This window comes from Balaenoptera acutorostrata, chromosome 10 (assembly GCF_949987535.1).
Source record: "Balaenoptera acutorostrata chromosome 10, mBalAcu1.1, whole genome shotgun sequence".
NCBI lineage: Eukaryota > Metazoa > Chordata > Mammalia > Artiodactyla > Balaenopteridae > Balaenoptera > Balaenoptera acutorostrata.
The window spans coordinates 56,816,432-56,838,777 of NC_080073.1; the positions used below are offsets into that span (position 1 = coordinate 56,816,432).

The following is a 22,346-nucleotide window of genomic DNA, read 5'->3' on the forward strand; positions in this document are numbered from 1 at the left end:
ATCTTCTGCTCAGAAATGTAAAATATAGAAAAATTTTTAAAAAGACTTGTAAGTACTACTGAGATTCCATTAACAATTCAGTAATAGACAACGACGCCAAAGAAAATCATCTTAGACTATATTCCTATATGAATATGTTGATAGAGGAAAAACAGGCACACATTACATTTGATGTTTCTTCTTTCCCTATCAGAATCACCAGAATAACTTGTTTCTCCAAAATATGAATACAAGTTTTTCTCTCTATATAACTGTACATCTGGGAAAAAATGCTTTTTACTAGGAATTTGGGAGAATATTTTTCAATTGTAAATGAATTGAACACTGCCTGGAAGTTCTGAAAGCTGAAATACTGGTATCTGAGTGAAAGGGTAAGAAGCAATTCATACATATTAATTCATTGACTACTTGATTCCAAGGCTAAGGATTAAATTCAGATCATGTTATAAAAAACGTATTTGATCTTCATATGAATATTTGAATCTTACCTTCAACTTGTTCAGAACATCTCTCTCGGGCCTTTTCTCTCATTATTTTGGGGATCAAAACATCTTTTTCGACATGTCTGAGATGCTGCTCTGAAAAAAAAAAAAAAGATCTTCCTTTAATATAGTAAAGTCTCAGGTAAATCACCAGTTTAGGGGAAAAATAAGCACTCTGGTCTACTTAAAAGCCTATGCAAATATATTAAAAAGTGACTCCTCATGAAATTGTGATTCTTTAGTCTCTGAAAATCATTCTAAATATTGTTTTATATACAAAAGAAAAAAATGTGAGGGTGTAGGCAACATCTTTCTAAAACATTCTGCAAACTACGTTGCAACACTTTTATTTGATAACACATTCCATGTAGTCTTGGCAAAATTAAAGTCATAAAGTGTTATAATTTTTTAATTCATATAATCCACAAAGAGGATTTTTAGCAATACAGTACTGAGATCCAAGGATAGATGAAGAGATCCAAGATTAAGAGACATGTGAGTAGTTTCTCTACCCAGTAACATGAGTAGCTTAAGAAAGAGCTGGCAGAAGAAGAAAAAGTAGAACTTGTGTGCATAGAAAAACAAACTACAGGAGGTTTCTGTGCACTTTAAATAGAACTACCTCAGTTAGACTAACAGCAGCCGGAGCACCTGCTCCAAACTCCCACCTGCTCCTCAAATTCCTAGAGAACCCTAAATTCCAAAAGGGTAAGTATCCTCCAAATGATCAGGAATTCTGAAAGGCAAAAGGCAGATGAGATCAGATTAAAGGAGGCAATCTTATACTCAGAGTTTTTTCCCAGGAAAAAACTGATACCAAAAGTAGGAAGCATGCTCCACGCTCTGAAGCAGCAGAAACGGGGAGAAGGAGACATCCCTAGAGGAAACCAAAGCATTAGTGGTCGAAATACTGCAGCAGGAGCCAAAGGAGGTCACTCTTCTGCTGCCTTCAGACCACAGGTAAAATAAGTAAATACAGGCACTTATCTCCAAAAGATCAGAAAGTCTCTCAGTATCTATCTAGTGACACTTACGACCAGGAACCCCCTAAGCTTTCCCTGGTTCCCAACAACCTTTGGATGCAACTATGAAGTGATACAGTATTTGTAGAGAGGGTAAGAAGGCATTTCAAAAAGCAAACAAATCAGCAACAACCAAACAGCCAAGAATTACCTAAATTTGTTGAAGGACAACACAGTGAAAGGGAGAACCCAACTGTAATTAATCAAGAAGTAAACAACCCCTAAGAGGGTGAAAAGAGTAAAGAAAACAAAATTTTCAAATAAATGTAATATACTGAAGCAAATAAAAAGACATGAGTCCTCAGAAAGAAACAAATCATAGGTCACCTAAATGCACTTTGATGAAATATCTGAAGCTCAAAAATCCTAAAAGCTTCAAAAGGGAAAAAAAAAATCACCACACAGAGGAACAAGGACCAGATTTACATCGTGTTTCATGGGCAAGACGTGTATGCAAGAAGATAATGACGAAATAACATCAAAGTTCTGAGAAAGAATTACTTTATATCCAAGAATTCCAGAGCCAATTAAGAGTGAAATTAAAGATATTTTCAGATATGTAGGAACTGAAAAGTTTATCTCTTTCAACCCCACCGAAAAAGAAGTGATCTTTATCATAGTGCGACAAACCAAGCCACTAATCCAATGTGATGATGGAAAACAAGAACCCTTCTGTATGCACAGGGAGCCCATGGGCAGGAGTTCAGGCAGGTAGAGCAGAAGTGACTCCTCTGCTTCTGTGTCTGGGGCTCATCTGGGAAGACTCCAGCCACAGGCCCTGACTTCAACAGCCGCAAAAGCTGGGGCTGGAGGATTTACTGCCAAGAAGACTTCTTTCTTCACATATTTATCTGATATGCGGACTGGAAAGGCCAAATCACCTACACAGGGTACAGCGGGTAAACGGCCTTTTCTGAGCCTGTCGTGGAAGCCGTGCAGCCTTGTTCCCGCTACCTTATGTTGATTTCAAGTCACTGGGCTCAGCCTACACTCCAGTGGAGGGAGGGCCACATCACACGGAGCCTGAGGGAGGGAAGATACTGTTGTAACCTTCTTTGTAAAATAAAATCTGCCACAAGAAGTAACAGAGAATATATTCTGATCAAATAAAATGAATCCATGATGTACAAGTGTAAATATATAAGGCATATTAGAAAACATACATTTACATTTACATGTTAAAACTATAGAGTACTTGAACAACATTATCAACTAACTTGACCTAATGTTTATAGAATACTCCACTCAATAACAGCTGAATATTTACCAAGATAAACTATAGTCTGGGCTATGAAACAAATCTTAATAAGTGTAAAAGAATTCAAATCATACAAAGTATGTTCCCTGACACCAGTGTATTTAAAGTAGAAATCAGTAACAAAAGGATCTCTTGACACTAAATAACACACTTTAAAATAACCTATGGGTCTAGGAAGAAATGAAAAGAGAAATTAGAACGTATTTTGAAATGAAAGAAAATATAACATATCAAAATTTGTGTGATGCAGCTAAAACAGTACTGATAGAAAAATTTATAGCACTAAAAGTTTACATTGGAAAAAAAGGATGGTCTTAAATCAATGACTTAATCTTCCACCTTGAGAAATCAGAAAAAGAATAAACACAAAGCAAAGAAAAGAAATAATAAAGATCTAAGCATAAATCAATGAAATAGAAACCAAAACAAACAAGCAAAATGATAGAGAAAAGCAATGAAACCACAACTGGTTCTTTGAAAACATTATTAAAACTGATAAACCACCTTGCCAGGAAAAAAGGGAGGTCACAAAGATCAGAAATGATACACATTTTTATATAATAATAATGTATTTAAGTGATTTTTAAATGTAGGTCAATAAATTTGACAACAAAGATGAAGTGGACAAATTCCTTGAAAAAACACAAATAACCAAACCTAACTCAAAAGGACATATAACCAGTATAGCCCTATATCTATTAAGAAAATTGAATCTGTAGTTAAAAGCTTTCTCACAAAAAAATTCCAGACCCAGAGAGCCCCACTGGTGAATGTGGCCAAACATTTAAGAAAGAAATAATATCCATTCCATACAAACTCTTTCAGAAAACTGCTCTGCAGCCAGCATTACCCTGATATCAGAACCAGATAAAGACATTACAAGAAAACTACAGTCCAATATCCCATCATGAATACAGATGTAAAACTCTTTACAAAAGATGAGCAAATTGAATTCAGCAATACAAAAAAGGATAATACTTCATGACTAGGTGGGGTCTATCCCAGGATTGCAAGCTTCATTTAATATTCAAAAGTCAAGAAATGTAATTCATCATATTAAAAAACTAAAGAAGGAAAGACACATGGTTATGACAACAAGCCAAAGAAAATACATTTGACAAAAACCTAATATCCATTCCTAATTAAAACCCTCAGTAAAGCAGGAACAGAAGGAAACTTCCTCAACAGGATAAACAGCATCTAAAGAAAAACCCACTGCTGATATCATATTTAATGGTGAAACACTGAATGTTTTCCTCCTAAAACAGGGAACAAAAGATAAAGAAGTCTGCTCTTACCATTTCTATTCAGCATTATACTGGAAGTTCTAGCCAGTGCAATAAGGCAAGAAAAATAAAAGGCTTCCAGATTGAAAAGGAAAAAATAAAACCATAGTTACTCAAAGATCATATAAGCGTCTATATAGAAAATCCAATAGAATCTACAAAAAGTTACTAGAACTAGTACGTGAGTTTAGCAAGGCTTCCAGATACAAGATTAATATACAAAAATCAAATGGAAATGGCATAACAAAAAGTCAGAGGACTAGAAAATAATTCAATAATAACTTTCCAATCTATAAAATAGAAAATGGCTTTTTAAAAAATGAACTGGGGGGCTTCCCTGGTGGCACAGTGGTTAAGAATCTGCCTGCCAATGCAGGGGACACGGGTTCGAGCCCTGGTCCGGGAAGATCCCACATGCCGCGGAGCAACTAAGCCCGTGAGCCACAACTACTGAGCCTGCGCGTCTGGAGCCTGTGCTCCGCAACAAGGGAGGCCGCGACAGTGAGAGGCCCGCGCACCGCGATGAAGAGTGGCCCCTGCTCGCCGCAACTGGAGAAAGCCCTCGCACAGAAACGAAGACCCAACACAGCCAAAAGTAAATAAATAAATTAATTAATTAAAAAAAAAAAATGAACTGGGGCTCAGGAACCTGCAAGACAAGAAGAAAAGATCTAACATTGATTTTACCACAGTCTCAGAAAAAGAGGTAAAAAGAATGCAGGGCTGAAAAAATATTTGAAGAAATGACTGACACCTTTCCAAACTAGTCAAAAGACAAAAAACTATCAATTCAAGAAAACAGTTAAAAACCGAAAGAAATACACACCCAGACAAATCATAATCATACTTCGGAAAATGAGAAAGAAAAATCTTCAAGGTGCAGGGCAGAAGTTGAGACACAGATGTAGAGAACAAAGGTATGGACACCAAGGGAGGAAAGCCGCGGTGGGGAGGGGATGGTGGTGTGCTGAATTGGGCAATTGGGACTGACATGTATACACTGATGTGTATAAAATTGATGACTAATAAGAAACTGCTGTATACAAAAATTAAAAAAAAAAAATCTTCAAGGCATCAGAGAGAAATATAGCAGAACAAAAATTCAAAAGACAAAGGCTTTCTCTTCAGAAACCACAGAGGCCAGAAGGAAGTGTCACAGTATTTTTGAATACTAAAAGAAAAGACCTGTCAATCAAAAATTCTATAACCAGAAAAAATGTTTTTCAGGATTGAAGACAAAATAAAGATAACTCAGAGGAAAGGAAGCTAAGGTAATTTCTTGCCAGCAGACCTGTTGTAAAAGAATGGCTAGAGGAAGTTATTCAGACAGGAAGGAAATATTAACAAAAGGAAACTCAGAACAACAGGAATGAAGAAAGGGCAACACAAAGGATAAATGTAATAAACTATTCTTTTCTTGAATTTTAAAAATTACTTTTGACAGAAGCAAAAATTATAGCATTCTCAATGTATATAGAGATAATATTAAAGATGACTTCATGATAAAGGAAAGAGGATAAAGCAACTTTGGTGGTAGTAAGATATCTACATTCTATTTGAAAGATGAAATGTTGGTGCTAGTAGACTGTGATAAACTATGTATGCATAATGTAATCTTTAGAACAACCACTTAAAAAAACTAAGAAATAAGTACAGAAACCCTACAGATAAATCAAATGGAATGGAGTTAACTAGACAGTAGTAACAGAAAGATAGCAGGAAAACCTCCTGACACCTGGAAATTAAATGACACACTTCTAAATAATTCATAAGTCAAAAGAGGAAGTAAAAGAATACACTGACCTGAATAAAAATGAAAGCATAACATATCAAAATTTGTAAGACAAAGCTGAAGCAGTGCTTATAGGGAAATATATAGCAATAAATGCTCATATTTAAAGTCTCAAACCAATACAGTTGACCCTTGAACAACAAGGGTTTGAACTGTGAGGGTCCACTTATACGCAGACTTTTTCCAATACATGGGTACTACAGTATTACACAATGGCAGTTGTTGAATCCACCACATTTTATTAGGGCAGCATTACTCAGATACCAAAAGCAAAGCTATATTAAAAAAAAAAAACAAACCTAATATCCTTCATGAATACAGATGCAAAAATCCTCAACAAAATATTAGCAAATCAAATCTGGCAATATATAAAAAGAAAAATACACCACACCAAGTGAGCTTTATTCCAAGGATGCAAGGTTGGTTCACTATTTGAAAAACAATCAATGTGATCTATCATATTAACAGTGTAAAAAAGGAAAGCCGTAAGATCACATCAACTGACGCAGAAAAAAACACATAAAATTCAACACTATTCATTAAAAATGAACAAACAAAACTCAGTAAACTAGGACTAGAAAGGAACTTCTTCAATCTAACAAAGAATCTGCAAATAATCTATAGCTAACATCATACTTAATGGTAAAAGACTGAATGCTTTCCCTTTAAGAACAGGAACATGGAGTAAAACTGCATAGAACCATACACACAAACATATGCATGTATATAAAAACTGGTGAAAACCGAAAAGGTCTACTGTCTAGTTAACAGTATTGTACCAACGTCAAGTTTCCTGCTTTTGATATTTGTACTACAGTTACATAAGATTTCACTGTTGGAGGAAGCAGGGTGAAGAGCACAAGAGACTCTACACATTAGTATTTTTTATAACTTCTTGAGTCTGTAATTATTTCAAAATAAAAAGTTAAGGAAAAAAAACTTCTAGAAGAAATCATAGGAGAAGATCTTTATGTATTTGCAGAATATTCAGACTTGCTTACCCTCGACCATAAGAAAACAATCCAATTAGAAATGGGCAAAATATATGTATCTGACAAAGGACTTGACTCTAGAATATATTAAAAAACTCCTATCAATAACAAAAATACAAACAACCCAATAAAAAAAGAGGCAAAAGGCTATAGTGGACACTTCAAAAAGAAGATACACAAAACTGTAAATATATACGTGAAAAGGTGCTCAAAATCATTAGTCATTAAGAAAATGCAAATGAAACCTATGATGTCATTTCACACCCACCAGAATGACTAAAATGAAAAACACTAATGACACCAAATGTAAGGAAGAAACATGGAGCAACTGGAACTTTCATACATGCAGGCAGGAGTGTGAGATGATAAACTTCTTTGGAAACCTGCTTATTAAGTTATAAAGTTAAATATACACCCAGCCTATTTTCCACTCCCTAGGTATTCATTTACCCAAGATAAATGAAAATATATGTCCAGAAAACAACCTGTACAAGTCAGTTTATAGAAGCATTATTCATGATAGCCCCAAACTGGAAACAACCTAAATGTCCACTGAATACTACTTAGCACTACAAAAGGATGAACTACTGGCTTACTCAACTTGGGTGTATCTCAAAAATTCTGTTGAGAAAAAGAAGCCAGACACAAGAGTACATACCATAGGATTCAAGAACATGCAAAACTAATCTACAATGATAAAAATCAGAACACTAGTTATCCATGGGCATTGAGACGGATATTCTCTGAGGGATGTCCTGTTTGGGGTGTATGCATTTATCAAAACTCACAATCTGTAAATTTCACTATATATATATTTTACTTCAATTGATAATATGTTAACTTTAAAACATGATACAAACCTATACTCACAGTGGGTGATTGCAACACGTTAACTATCAGAAATTAAATAATTAACTAGACAAGAAGTTTTATAACTTTCTCCTTCAAGATACTATTCATCTTTTATTAGATCTATTTCTATCAGGAAAGGTATCTTTTCATAAATAATATGTAATTATTTATTGCTGGTATGTAGGTTCAACTAAATTTTTTATATTGTCCTTATAACCAATACAACCTTACTTAATTCTCATTAATTCTAATACTCTGCCAATAGATTCTCTTCCAATTGCTTTTTTTTTTATAAATTTATTTATTTATTTATTTATTTTTGGCTGCGTTGGGTCTTCATTGCTGCTCGCGGGCTTTATCTAGTTGCGGCTAGCAAGGGCTACTCTTCGTTGTGGTGCATGGTCTCTAGGCGTGCGGGCTTCAGTAGTTGTGGCTCAGTAGTTGTGGCACATGGGCTTAGTTGCTCTGCAGCACGTGGGATCTTCCCGGACCAGGGCTCAAACCTGTTTCCCCTGCATTGGCAGGCGGATTCTTAACCACTGCGCCACCAGGGAAGTCCTCCAATTTCTATATAGACAATCATCAGGAAAGCTCTGTACCTTTCTTTTTCAATTCTGTCTGTCTTTTAGAAGAACAGTGAGTAGTAACCAGCAGCACCTGTCTTGAGTGCTCAAATTTTGCTTAGAATCTTTGAAGTTATCTTCATGTTGAGATCTGCCTGTGACTTTACTCTCCTATCTTTGTGTTGTTTTGGTATCAAAGTCACATTATTCAAACAATACGTTAGGGACTTCATTTTGTATTCTCTGGACCCCTTTGTATAAAAATCAAGATTATTACCAGTCCTTTGAAAGTTTGGTAGAAACCACCCGTGATGGTCAGCTTTATGGGTCAATTTGGTGAGGTGCTAGTCCCCAGGTATTCACACAAACACTAATCCAGCTGTTGCTGGGAAGGTATTTTGCAGATGTGCTTAACGTCTTTAATCAGTTGACTTTAGGAAGATCATCCTAGAAAATCTGAGTGGGCCTGATTCAATCAGTTGAAAAGTCTTCAGAGCGCACCTGAGATTTTCCTGAAGAATTCCACCTGCAGACCACACCTTTGGCTCATGACCAAGAGTTCCAGGGCTGCCCTTCCTGACACCCTGCCCTACACATTTCAGACCTGCCCAACAGTCAATCACATAAGCCAATATCCTGCCATGTATATGTGTATATGTGTGTGTGTACCTGGTTTAGTCAGGGTTTGGGAGTATGTATGTGTGTGGGAGATAGACACAAGAGAGTTTTAACTACTGATCCAATTTTCTAAGGGCTTTCTATTCATTCTTGAGTCAGTTGCAGTTTTAGTAAGTTTGTATTTCTCAAGGAAACTATCCATTTCATCTAAAATTTAAAAATAAGGATATGAAGACGTTCACATGACTTTTTCCTCTTTACTACACCTATAACTGTATCCCAATTTTCACTACCTATGCCAGGGGGTCAACAAACTTTTTCTGTTAAGGACCAGAGTGTAAATACTTCAAGCTTTGTAGGCTACAAACCATCTCAGTCATGTATACTCCTTTTATTTATTTATTTATTTTTAACAACCCTTTGAAAATGTTACTAACCATTCACAGCCTACAGGCCTTACCAGATTCTGCCCAGGGTATAGATTGCTGAACTCTGGCCTACACTATTGATTTATGCCTTCTCTTTTCCTTAGCTTTGCCAGAGCTGCTATAAGATGAGAAAAAGAACACTAGCATACAGAAGGAACTGCAAGTATGGGTGGAGAAAAAAGGACAGATTGAGAGGGAGGCTCTGGAGGAGTGGTGGGAACTGAGGGGACTAAGGAACCAGGATGAGTCAAGGAGAGCTTCCCAGTTTTCTGGCTCCAAATGAAATGATGTGACCACTCCCTGAGACAGGGGGACAAAAGAAACCCCAGGTGGGAGGGTGATTCAGGGTAGACAAGCTGAATTTGAAGTGTCTGTGACACATCCTGTGAGTGGAAAGCTGGTATCTATTTGGAGGGAAGACAATAAAACTGGGGCAGTCTCCACACACTTCTTTTCTCCTTGTCTATAGTGCAAACCATATTTAGGCATCAGTAATTAACAGTATTATTACTGAACAGATTAGAAGAAATACTGTGATATGCTGATCTACTTTATATAATCAATTTCAGAATGTGATCTCTTCCTTTCACTCATACAGTTTTAATCTATACAACTCACCTATAATGTGTCCTGATGAATCCACTCTTTCTCTACACATCTTGCAGTGGTCTTAGATAAAGCACTAATTTTTTAAATTAGCTCCCTGAATAAAGACATAGCTTTGTGGTACTGAACCATTTTTTCCATAAGTAAATTATAATATTGATTACCTAAATTTACCTACATTATAAATTCTAGGTTATAATATTCCTCTGGAAACATTTTTTAAATGGTTTGCAAGAACTCGTTCTGATCGTTCTTCTAAAACCTCCTATGGCAAAGAAAATTCTAGAATCATATAAATATTTATTTAGATTTTCTACACTCTTGGTGTTAAATCAGAAATAACAGACTTGAGAATTCCCTGGAGGTCCAGCGGTTAGGACTCTGCGCTTCCACTGCAGGGGGCACAGGTTCTATCCCTGATCAGAGAACTAAGATCCTGCATGCCATGCAGCCCCAAAAAAAAAAAGAAAAAAAAAAAACCAGACTTAAAAATATATAATTAATTCTGATACCACTTGGTAGCATACCGATCATTAAATGTCAATTTTTAATTAATTATGATTTTATACATATTTCAAAGTTTCCTTCAATACTACAAATATTATAGATATGGCACTTTTTATTCACAAAATTACAGGGTGATTCCCTCAATGTCAATATGATGCATATGTTATACATTTGCACCAAAGCCTACAAAAAAAATCAAATTTTGAGAATTTGCTACTCTATAGTCCCATGAATTTATACTGAGATGAAGAATCAGGATAACACCACTGGGGAAAATTTCCAAAGCTCTAACTTCTCAACATTCTATCATCACCTGAAAGTCAATTTTCACCTTTTTCACTGGCTGACTTTGTTAGTTCAGACTTTGCTCTGGGGCTCACGTGTTCCTGCAACATGCCATCCTCAATTACAAGGCAAATGACAGCAGCACTTGCCATGAATCCACAAAGATAACACTGACGCAACTCAGAGCATCACAGAATCTTCCACTGGAAAGAAGTGACACCGGAAGGGCAAGGAATACCTTTTCAACACTGAAAATGTTCTAATGTAATTAATTTAATTGTTATTTAGATAATGCCACTTTTTTGTCTTTTTTGGAACCTCCTAGTTGCACTTACTTGTTCCCGCAGACATTTCCATGCTACTGTTTACTCTGGAGGAAAAATAAGAAAAATGCTTGTAGTAGATGTGCAAAACTGCTCTTATTAGCAACGGTTTCTACTTTAAGTCCCTCTTCTATACCAGCTACCAAGAGTCTCCAAATGAAGGGCCCAGGCAGACAGCATTGTGTACAATACAGCAGGACCAGAGCTCTCCACTGGTACCTTTGCACTGCGTGCTTCACACCAGGAGCCCAGGAGGACTCCGGTCTCAGTGCTCAAAGACACTGATGCCCCAACCAGACTTCCCTGTGTCTGCCAGCTCAGTCATACCCACTTCTACAGCAACAGTGTAATATGAAGAAGGGGTGGGCGGGCAGGGGTACGGAGACTGGGAAAACGAACACAAGGAAGATCAGTGTCCCTTTCCCACTGTCTTCCAAAGAAAATCCATAGCAGGAAAGATTTTCCTCCCAACAGTCCAGCAGCCTCTGGCTATGAAACCTCAAGATGAAGGCCAGGAACACCCTTTAGTCTTCTTAAAGCCCCCTCAGGTTAAGTATTTGGATTCTGTTTTGCACATAAAAACATGGAGACTCACAGAGGGGAAATAACCCAGGCCTCTGATAAAAGGGCAGGCCCCAAATCTTCTTCCACAACCCGACCCCTCACCTGGGGCAGTGGCCTATTTCAGGGGACTTCAGCAAACAAGGTCCCGTGAGCTTCCAAAGTCACGGTGAAGCCTGAACGAACCCTTGGACAAGAAGATTGTTGGTTTCAGAAGCATCGTTTTGAACAAGCAAAATTCAAAACTTCACATTTCTTGATCAGAAAGTAAAGCTAAATGATTCTGACCATGAAGAAAATTATTTAAAAAAAAAAAAAAAGCAAAAGGACTGATTTGTCAGTTGGCTGAAAAGTACCTTCACAGAGAATAAACATCAAATATGAGGTCAGTCAGTGACAATAGAATCTTTTTATAAGCTCAAACTTACAAAACCCAGAAAGCACATCAATGAAGCAGATGTGCCTATTTCTGCTCTGCTTCTGGGTCACACACCACGGACTTCCCACAATCATTGTGCTACATTTGTACTCCTCTGTCCTATCAGCTTCCTCTGGTAGTAACCACCTCGTTCACACCACATGTGCCCATTTCCCCAAAGCACCTATTTCTTGGACCTCAGATTCTGCAGATTGCTAGGTGTGAAAACTTCCTCTTCCACCCACATTGCTTTAACCAAGATGAGGCCAGAAAGGGACAAGACTAAAAGTATACCAAAGCAGGAAATCGACTTATGCAGGAAGACATGCCAATTTTAGAAAAGCACTGCAATCTCCATTGTGGCCATAATGTCTTAAATGAAAAGGCTTCACATTTACTTTATTTGGTAAAACTTCAAGACTGTCTTTTGCTACAAGCACAATTTCCCATTGATATCTAATAGAAAATCAGCCGTGTTATTACGGGAAACAGAAGGAATAAATGACAGCATGCCTGGGCCTCCCAGCAACACACTCCTGATTTATTTTCCCTCCCTCCGGTGTCCGTCTGGAACACAGTGGGCTACTTGCATCCTTACGAATGCTTCTCAATGCCTCTGGCCACACTAGCTCTACCAGTTCTTCCCCTCCATCTTGTAAGAGTTCATAAAATTTAACAAAACACATGGACCACTTTGATAACACAGCAAGGGAATTATTTTTATATTGAGACCTTATTCACTTATTTCAAAGATTCAACCCTTGCTCAAATCACTCACATCTTTCTCAGGATGGCCTTCAGAGCCAGTCTGAGTTCTGAGTTAAAACCAGTTCCACAATACAACTTTCTTCCTACCACCTTCACCAGACTGCCTCTGGCTAACCTTGGCTGAAATTCAAGTTCACCTTCAGAACAAAAATTTACCAAAATGAGGATATTAAGATAAATAATTAAGATATTAAGATATGTGTACTGTAGAGGCTGAAGGCAAATTCTAAAGGAGCCTCAAAAATATTCTGAACTATGGTAATACTGAAAAAAGTATAAACACTCTCTAGGTAAGCTCTGCTCCTATTCCTCCCGCGGCAATCCCACAAGGCTCCACCTTAAAAATGGTGCTTTTTATGCTGTGTTCTCATTGCTTGTCTACATCTCCAAATCTACTCGGCCCACATTTTCAAGTATCTGTTAGTAATTCCCAAGTCCCACCAGCATCAGAATTTCAACTTAAAATTTCTATAGTTTAAATCTTTATTCTGCCACCCCAGTGGTTATATTATCCTTCTTAGCTTAAAAAAAAAAGTCAGCTTGGATTTATATAGTACACAGAAAAAGCACAATAAATATTTTCAGAAGGAAGGAAAAAGTGGTGGTAGAAGGGATCATTTTACAAACACCATCACAGGCAGGAGCAGGCGTTATGAACCTGAGGCTTACATAGCTCAAAGCAATCTTGCATCACCACCCAGCAAATCACTAGTCAAGTCAAACTCAAGCTCAATCTTCTGTCTTTATTTTCCATCTCCTACCTCTTATTTCCTTATCAAAGTTTACTTATTTAACATCACACTCAACTCTTGTGCTACCCAAAGTGCTCCCTGACCCCAGCACCTGAAAGCGAGTTCTCCACCCTCTAACCCCACGGTGTTTCATGCACAAACGCTATGGCTCTAATCACACGTGGACTTAGAACACAGCACAGCACACTACCTACGAAATCTTCTCCTGCTAGATCAATGGTTGCTACGGACTGAACTGTGTCCCCACCACCACCATTTTCATGTCGAAGCCCTAAACCCAAAATAACTGTAGTTGGAGAGGTGACTGAAGTTACATGAGCTCATATGGGTAGGGCCCTAATCTGATAGGTGGCCTTGTAAAGAAGGGGAAGAACCAGTAGCCAAATCGGTCCGCACCTTGACTTCGGACTCCCAGCCTCCCAAACTGCGAGAAAATAAATGTTCACTGTTTAAGCCACCGAGTCTATGGAATGTTATTACGGCAGCCCAAGCAGACTAAGACAGGGTTTGGTACCAGAAGTTTTCAATTCTGGCTGCATCTAACAGCCACACCTGTGAGGGCTTTTAAAAATTGTGATTCTGGGTCCCACCCTAGACCAGTTAAAACAGAGATGCTGGGGTAACACCCAGGCATTGGTATTTTTAAAAGCTCCCCAAATAATTAGAATATCAGATTCTAGATTAAGAACCACTGCACGGGGCTTCCCTGGTGGCACAGTGGTTGGGAATCCACCTGCCAATTCAGGGGACAAGGGTTCGAGCCCTGGTCCGGGAAGATCCCACATGCCGCGGAGCAACTAAGCCCGTGAGCCACAACTACTGAGCCTGCGCTCTAGAGCCTGCAAGCCACCACTACTGAGCCCATGCGCCTAGAGCCCGTGCTCTGCAACAAGAGAAGCCACTGCACCGCAACAAAGAGTAGCCCCCGCTCACCACAACTAGCGAAGGCCTGCGCGCAGCAACAAAGACCCAACGCAGCCAAAAATTTTAAAAATAAATAAAATAAATAAATTTTAAAAAAGAAAGAAAATGGGCGTATCATGCCAGACACCCAAGGGTTAAGGGGCATAGCCCAAGACCCCTTCCCTCACCTGGCTGCCCAGCCTAAGTGACTGGAAGATATAAAAAAAAAAAAAATTAAAAAAAAAAACACTGCACAAAACTTAAGTAGAATGAGGTCAGAGAACATGTCTCACTAACCTCCGTAACTCCCTCTAACTCCTAGCATATGGTAAACATGCAATAAAACTATTTAATAAATGACACATGTATTTAAATTTCTATATTTGATAATCATACTAACAAATAGTTGAAAAAATATATTCATTCATTTGATATTCATTCTGTTAAACATTTATCAGGCACCTACTATGTACCAAGCAACATGCTAAGGATTGTTTATACACTGATGTACCTTATTCTGCAGCACAAACATTTAAAACTCTGTCTTTCAATTAATCATATTTAGTTAATTAACAAATCCTTTAATCTGGAAAACCTCCCAGTAACAGTTCTTTAGCAAAAACACAATGCAGGATAGTAAACACCACGTTCTTAAAAATGTTTTCCCTCAATCTCTTTACTTACAAATGTAAAAGTATAATGGGGGCTGGTGGGGGGAGAAGGTTAATTTGGGAATCAACGTTCTTATTTGGGCACATTTTGTGTGGCCCACTTCTATCAAGTCTAAGGTACTTGCATTTTTGACATCTATACACCTAGCGATGCCTACAAATACAGCATTAACACCCTTAGAGATAAATAACCATACTAATCGAGTCAATGAAACATGAACTTTCTGTGCTGAGTCAAGAACCCCTTGAGACCAGCTGGAAGTATTTAAAAACATACAACTTTAAGGCTTGAAGCAGCCTCAGCTGCTGATACATCTTACTCTCCCTGCCCCTCATCCTCAAATCTCAGATTATGCCGTTCAGAATTCTTAAAGGACCTGAGGTTACTGGCAAAGTCTGAAACAAGTCAGTCCTACTCATTCCCAAATTCAATTCGGTGCTAACTGCATAACAGTACAGTGCCTCCTGGGGCTGGTGGAGAATGTCTTGCAGTCTACGTGTAATAACTGGCCTATCCTTTCTAATCATCCTTTCGCTAATATAAAGATATGGAACCATATGAAAGACATTTACTGGTCACCACGCAAGTAAATATTCCCATTTTCACATCAGATTTTTCTTCATCTCTCAAGTTATATGATACATATAGACATACCCCGTCTATAGGTTTCATTCTATTTCTCAAGGAAAAAACTCTAGATTAGAATGAAAGAAACTCCATACCCAGATTATTTGAAATTTTGGTGGTTTTTAAAATTCCAAATATTAAAAAAAAAAATTTGCAAAAGACTGGAGGGTGGTAACCATCAGGGAAAGCATCCTCTGAAACTGATTTTTTTAAAAAAATGAACAAGACTTAGACAGGTGTGGGGGTGGGGCAGAAAGGGAAAAATTCCAAAAAGAAGGAACAGCATGTCAAATGGCCTAGAGGAAAAACAAAAACAAAAACAATTTGGCATATATTAGGTATATTTAAACTTTTTTACCACAACCCCGAGATACTTTACACCTGGACACAGTACACACATCTATGTGTATTTACGTTATGTGTGCAAGGGTACCCCTTCCTACCTGACCTGCCTACCTGATCCAAGCTCTCACTACCCAAACTAAGGTCCCTAACAGACTCACATAAGTTATTTTTAGGATGGAGCTGGTGTCCCTCCCGTGGCGGGGAACACAGGTGCCTCCTGGAGGAGAGAACCTGAAACATCACACCTGCAACCTTCCCAGCACCGCCCTGGGGCATGGGAGCACTTGGTGGTTTTCCTTCTCGAGGTCCCCTCTCCCTACCCCTGCAGCGGGCTTGGGCTGACAGGTATCACAAAGCCCAGCTCCCTTGCCTCCAAAGCAGGACAAGCCCTGAAGCACACCCTTACTCAGCCTCCTCCCTTCCTGCTCCTGTTCCCCTCCCTCCCTGGCAGGTTTTTCCTAAAAACACTCCATGAATAAATCACCTGCACATAAAACACCCAAGTGGTGCCCAGGTGCCCAAATCTCGTTCCTCAATACCGTGCCCAAGTAAAGGAACCAGGGCTTGTCTGAGAAATGAGTAATTCTATGGCTGGGCCAGGGGAGGTCCTAGAGGAGCCAGAGATATTGTGTGAGAAAAAAAGGAAATGCTCAAAAAATGATGGGAGCACGTCCCAAGGACCCAGAAGCTGGTTTGAACGAACTCTCACTGGCCAAATCTGAGAAAACGTGAGTACCAAAATAATTACACACAGTAACAAATGATGAACCATGGAGAAGACAGAAATTCATGAGTCCACACCAATAACAAATCTATAAATCAATAAGAAACAAAATGGTTTCTTGTCTACAGCAAAATGTCAACAACCATCTAATAAACATGGAGAGAGCGCTGGAGGTAGAAAACCATCATTCTGTAACCATCATAGGAAAGACTGAATCGGGCAAAAATCATCAATGGAGACTCAATCAAAGGGGGATTTTTGATGAGGAATGAACATCTGCATGGTCTTCAATGGTCTCCCCACAGATTACTTATTAATTACAAGATAGGAAAAACATAGCAAAGAAATGGGACAAGACCTTGGCCAGGTGGTCAAAATTACAACCACCCACGAGAGACGGACCTCCCATGCCTCCAGGTGTGATGCCCCAATGCAGATGGTTCAGCTGAGATCTCGCTCGGGATCTGATCAAAAGTCAGATCAACACACAATGAAGGAAAGCTCTACCTGTCACTCTCTTGCACTTGCAGTGTCTCCCTGTTATTCTTGGATAAAATTCAAACTCCACCAACGGGTTTAGGAGACATTTCATGATCACAGTCCAAACCCCACAGGGCCTCCAAACACATCCCTCTTTGACTTCAATGCTTCTCTCTCTCCTGTGCTCTCTGCTAATGCCAGCGTTTTTAAGTTTCGGAGAACAGAGGACTTCCCTGGCAGTCCAGGGGTTAAGAATCCGCCTTCCAATGCAGGGGACTCGGGTTAGATCCCTGGTCAGGCAACTAAGCTCGTGGGCCACAACTACTGAGCTCATGTGCTCTAGAGCCTGCTCGCCGCAATGAAAGATCCTGCATGCCGCAACGAAGATCCCACGGGCCGAAATAAATAAATTTTAAAAATAAATAAATAAATTTCAGAGAACAATTTCAGGTTGTTAATCTAATGAGACAAAAGCAATATATTTTCTAGTGCAAACATGATTTGAGCTTAGCAATACATAAAACGTGGGAAGTCAGATTTTTAGCTCTCAACTTGAATATAATTTGTGTGTAACCAGATACTGTGAAAACACAGAAGCAATAACAAAATAAAAAATTTTCTAATCAACTACATTATAGTATTTATTTTTCCATATTAATCACACAATGCTCAGAAAAAAAAAAAAGATTCTCCCAACCGTTTAGATGTCTAACTTGAAAAGCAGAATCTTCCAGTGACTGAGGGTGCTGGTATACCTAAAGCTCATCTACCTCCATCTCCATGGGAACCACTAAAAGAACCCATGCAACCTAAGTATTCCAAGAGCTGCCATAATGCCATCCTCCCAAGATACACACATCTTACTCATGGAATGTCATGAAATTCCTGAGCCCACTTCCCACCCCTGAGCCCGCTCACTACCACGTTCTTCCCCTTATTAGATTTCTGGAAGAAAACACCCATGGAGGGAGACACACGCACACACTTAAGGGAACTTCTCTCCTGCTGCCCCCACTGTGAATCCACCCTAATAGACGGGGCAGGGAAACTACCTACCCTGCTCAAAGAGGAAAAGGTAGAAGAAAAACAGAGGAGAAGGGAATCTCTTCCAGTTATTAGAAAAAGTAAGAAATCAAACTTCTCAGGCCCAGGTTCCTGTGAGTTGTCATCTGGGAATATAATCATGTCAGATGATTTCTCTGGACTCTGGAAGCAGCAAAGGCTTAATTGGGTGTCCTTTCAGGACAGCACTGGGCTGGACTTCCCATGACTGGGCTATTTTACAACTTGTTAGGGGCAGAGGTTAAATTCTAGAACTTTGTCCAACAGAGACAGAAATAATATCAGACCAGTGGGAAAGATAACCCCCAAAATGACAGTTTATGGCCCTATTTAAATTAACCAGCTTTTATCTAAGCCAACAATCTATGACATATTCTAGTATCTACCTCTCAATGCTTTTTGGAGTGTTTTTTACATTTTACTGGTTCCCTTACTAATTACTGAGTTGAAGAAAATCTTCAATACGTATTCACTTTGTATTAGCGTAAGTAATCATTTTACCTTTTTGGAAATTCAACTTCAACAAGCACCACTTCTAACACCCTTTCTATAGGTGATCAATAAACAACCTCTAAAATTTCAATCACCTAAGTTTGACTGGATTTTTAAAATAAATATAATACTTGCAGAAAGAGTTATAAATTGGTAAAGTTATAACTTGGAATAAGACTAACTGCTTAAGTCCTTTTATAGGAGAATGAACTATACTGTATATTTCTTGAATCATTACTATGTGATCAAAGGTCCTGTTTACAGCTACAGATGTAGGGAGAACTTCCCTAGGAGCAGGGAGATTAGGTTGATAAGAAAACAAAGCTGAAGATCAAGTCAATAAACCTGGGAGATTTCAGAGCCGTGTTTCTCCTCTGCATATTAGAACTGCCCGTGGACTATTTTAAACCGCCAGAGGCTTGGGCAAAGTAATTCTGAACATCTGCAAGTGCAAACAGCAACTAGTATTTTTTAAAAATTTCTCTCTCCCTCACACTTTCCCTCGGTGTTTTGGACTCTCCAGCTTTTTCTCTTCGCACTCAAATAGTAAGAGAAAATAGGGAACGTAATTATGGCTGATAAGCTTCCAAAGAGTGCCGGTATTACCACTACATTCACAGAAAGGAAAATTCCTTAAATAAAACTACATATAAAAGTATGCAACCTGCATTTCATTGTTGGGTTCAGAATTTCTTGAGGAAAATGGACAGTTAGTTAAAATGGCAGTTAGTTAAAAGCCGCTGCCAAATGAAAATCAAACTTGTATAAAGATTTTTTAAAACCTAACATAGGGCTTCCCTGGTGGCGCAGTGGTTGAGAATCTGCCTGCCAATGCATGGGACACGGGTTCGAGCCCTGGTCTGGGAGGATCCCACATGCCGCGGAGCGACTAGGCCCGTGAGCCACAATTGCTGAGCCTGTGCGTCTGGAGCCTGTGCTCCGCAACAAGAGAGGCCGCGATGGTGAGAGGCCCGCGCACCGCGATGAAGAGTGGCCCCCACTTGCCGCAACTGGAGAAAGCCCTCGCACAGAAACGAAGACCCAACACAGCCAAAAAATAAATAAATTAATTAATTAAAAAAAAAAAATGCTGTACTCTCCCTATTTAAAAAAAAAAAAAAAAACCTAACATAAACCAATGAGAAAACAGATTTTGCTATATAAGCTTCATTTGGCGTATCTACTCAGAAACATACCACTGTGTACAGTAAGAAGAGGAATATCAAAATATGAACTTATGTTTCAACCTATGAACCAAACAAAAATTAAGTTTAAAAAAAAAAAGCTGACTTCAATACATTTGTATCCTGATAATTAAACAAAGAAATATTTAAATCGTCCTACTTGCTGAGTCCACTTTCTTACTTTCCATTCCAATCTTGTTTCCATGTCTGCTTTCATCTGAATTTCCAATGAGCATCGTGTTGTTAGACTGGACCATCACCAGCCACCCAGCTGAAATCAAGAGTCTAGGAATTACTCTTCATGCCTCCCTTTCGCTCACCACTCTTATTCAATCCAACAGCAAGTCCTGTCAATTTCTCCTCCAAAACATCTTCCGAAGCTTTGTCTTTCTTTCCATTTCTTCCTAATACCAGCCCAGGCCAATACATACCAACATATCTGGCCTGGACTGCTGCTACCATCTTAACCTTCCTCTCAGGGTCCCTCTACAATGCTACCACTGCTACCAGGGTAGTAAAGGCATAACGTATCATATTATGTCACTGCCCTCTTTAAAACCCTCCACACGTTTTTGATAACATGAGGAAAAGTCCAAATGCTTACTTATCACCGCTCAAGCCCTGCAGCATCTAGGTTCTGCCTACTTTCCCAGCATCTTTCCTGACAGATCTCCACACTCTGGCCCTCACTCCAATCAAATAGTTTAAGCACTTGCACCTTGGAGCGCCTTAGCATACTGGTTCCTTACCTCTTTACAGGACTGCTTCCTCTGGTCCTTCAGATGCCAATTCACATGACACTTCCTCCTAGAGCTCTTCACTGACCCTTCCACCTAAAGTGGTCCTCGCTTTTCCATCTACCTCTGTCACCGCTTATTTTCTTCATGTTTACCACAATCTGTAAAAGTGTGTACGGGGAGAGGGGTGCTGTCTTCTTTCTTCCACCACTAGAACACAAGATCTAGACAGAGCAGGGGCTTTCTGTCCTATACACTAGTTTCCTAGGGCCTAGAACAAGACACGACACACAGTGAGGTGGCAACAAATATGTTTACTCCATAAGGACTCAAACGGCAGCACGGCCGGCAGCACGGCCTGCAGCCCGGGCTGGACGTGGGATTCTGAGTCTCACCCGGACTCGGCTCCCCCAGCCACAAGACTTGTCAACTACACGTCTATTTCCTTCTCCCTGAGTCACCAACAGGGCTGTTTTACTTCTGGCTCTCCAAAGGTTGGAAGTCATTCCTCCTCCCACCGCCTTGAGTTTTCACATCCATAAAACGAAGGGAATGTTCTAAAGCCAATCAACACTCCCCCCAGACCCGCAACTCTGCGAGCATCCTCCGCGCCGGGTACCGCAGGGGACTCCTGAGGACGGCGTCGGAGGCGGGCACTGACGCCGCGCGGCACCAGGAGGGCGCGCCTAAGTCAGGGGACGGGACCGGGAGTCCGGGGACACTTTCCAGAGAAACGGGCCCTCGTCCTGACCGATGTGTTCAAGTCGGACTACAGATATTTAAAGGAGCCTGTACCCCAAACTGTGCAAAGAGCATGATGACAAGGAGGCAGGCGCTAGGGGGAAAACGTCCGCAAGCCACAGTCGGACCGCCATCCCCTAACCCTCTCGCCGAGGGCCGGCAGGCCGGGCGCCGGGGACGCGGGAGGGCGGGGCGGCCTCAGCGCCGCACCACCTCCAGCCCGCCCCCTGCCCCACGCCCGCCGCACGCCCCCGAGGCTCCGCAACCCCCGCCTCCCGCCCCGTACCTGTGGGGTCGAGGGCCATGTCCGCGCGCGGGTGCTGGCAGCCGCGTGGCCGCCCGCACAGGTGGGGCGGGGCTGCGCCCCACGTGAGACAGGGTGGGCGGCACGCGGGAGCAGGAGGAGGAGCACGGGGCCCTTCGCAAAGCGGGGCGGCCCCTGCCCCTCTGACTTCCTGGTCGCGACTTCCGCCGCCCACTGCGCCTGCGCACTCCTAACCCCGCGCTCAACCCCGTGACCCGAGTGGGAGGACTTGTTGGAGGGAAGGACCGGGGAGGGGGCGTCACTACGCGCCCGGTTGTTGGGGGGCGGGGGGGGCGCCGCCTGGACCGCGCAGGCGCGCTGGGGGTCAAAGGGAGCGCCTGCCGGCCCCCCCCTGTAAGCGGCGTGCCCGGGGGATGCGCGTCCCGGGGCGACTCGGTTCAAGTCCAAGCCTCTCCCTGCACTCCCGCTTTCGAACCAAAGGAAGCAGACTGCTCCTTTGTTTTTTCTTCGTTAACGTTTATTCATTCTTAAGTGTCTATTTCACGCCTGCCAGGTTCCAGCCACGGTTCTGAATACTAGGGTGAAATAACTGGATAAAAAT

At 40.5% G+C, this 22,346-nt stretch overlaps 1 protein-coding gene across 3 annotated transcripts in view; it reads right to left on the minus strand.

The window, feature by feature from the left end:
• CMC1 (C-X9-C motif containing 1) overlaps nucleotides 1-21,948 on the minus strand; it is a 74,386-nt gene extending 52,438 nt beyond the window's left edge. Inside the window, exons 1-3 of one of the 3 annotated variants that reach the window (XM_057555499.1) lie at nucleotides 21,767-21,948; nucleotides 20,184-20,273; nucleotides 489-578 (exon numbers count right to left, since the gene is read on the minus strand). In XM_057555499.1, coding sequence (XP_057411482.1) covers nucleotides 489-578; nucleotides 20,184-20,273; nucleotides 21,767-21,785 — 199 coding nt within the window. In that variant the 5' untranslated portion in view covers nucleotides 21,786-21,948. Of the gene's footprint in view, nucleotides 1-488; nucleotides 579-20,162; nucleotides 20,274-21,766 lie in introns of all 3 variants that reach the window. The other 2 variants (XM_057555498.1, XM_057555500.1) reach the window with 2 other exon arrangements.
• Nucleotides 21,949-22,346: the final 398 nt, after the last annotated feature.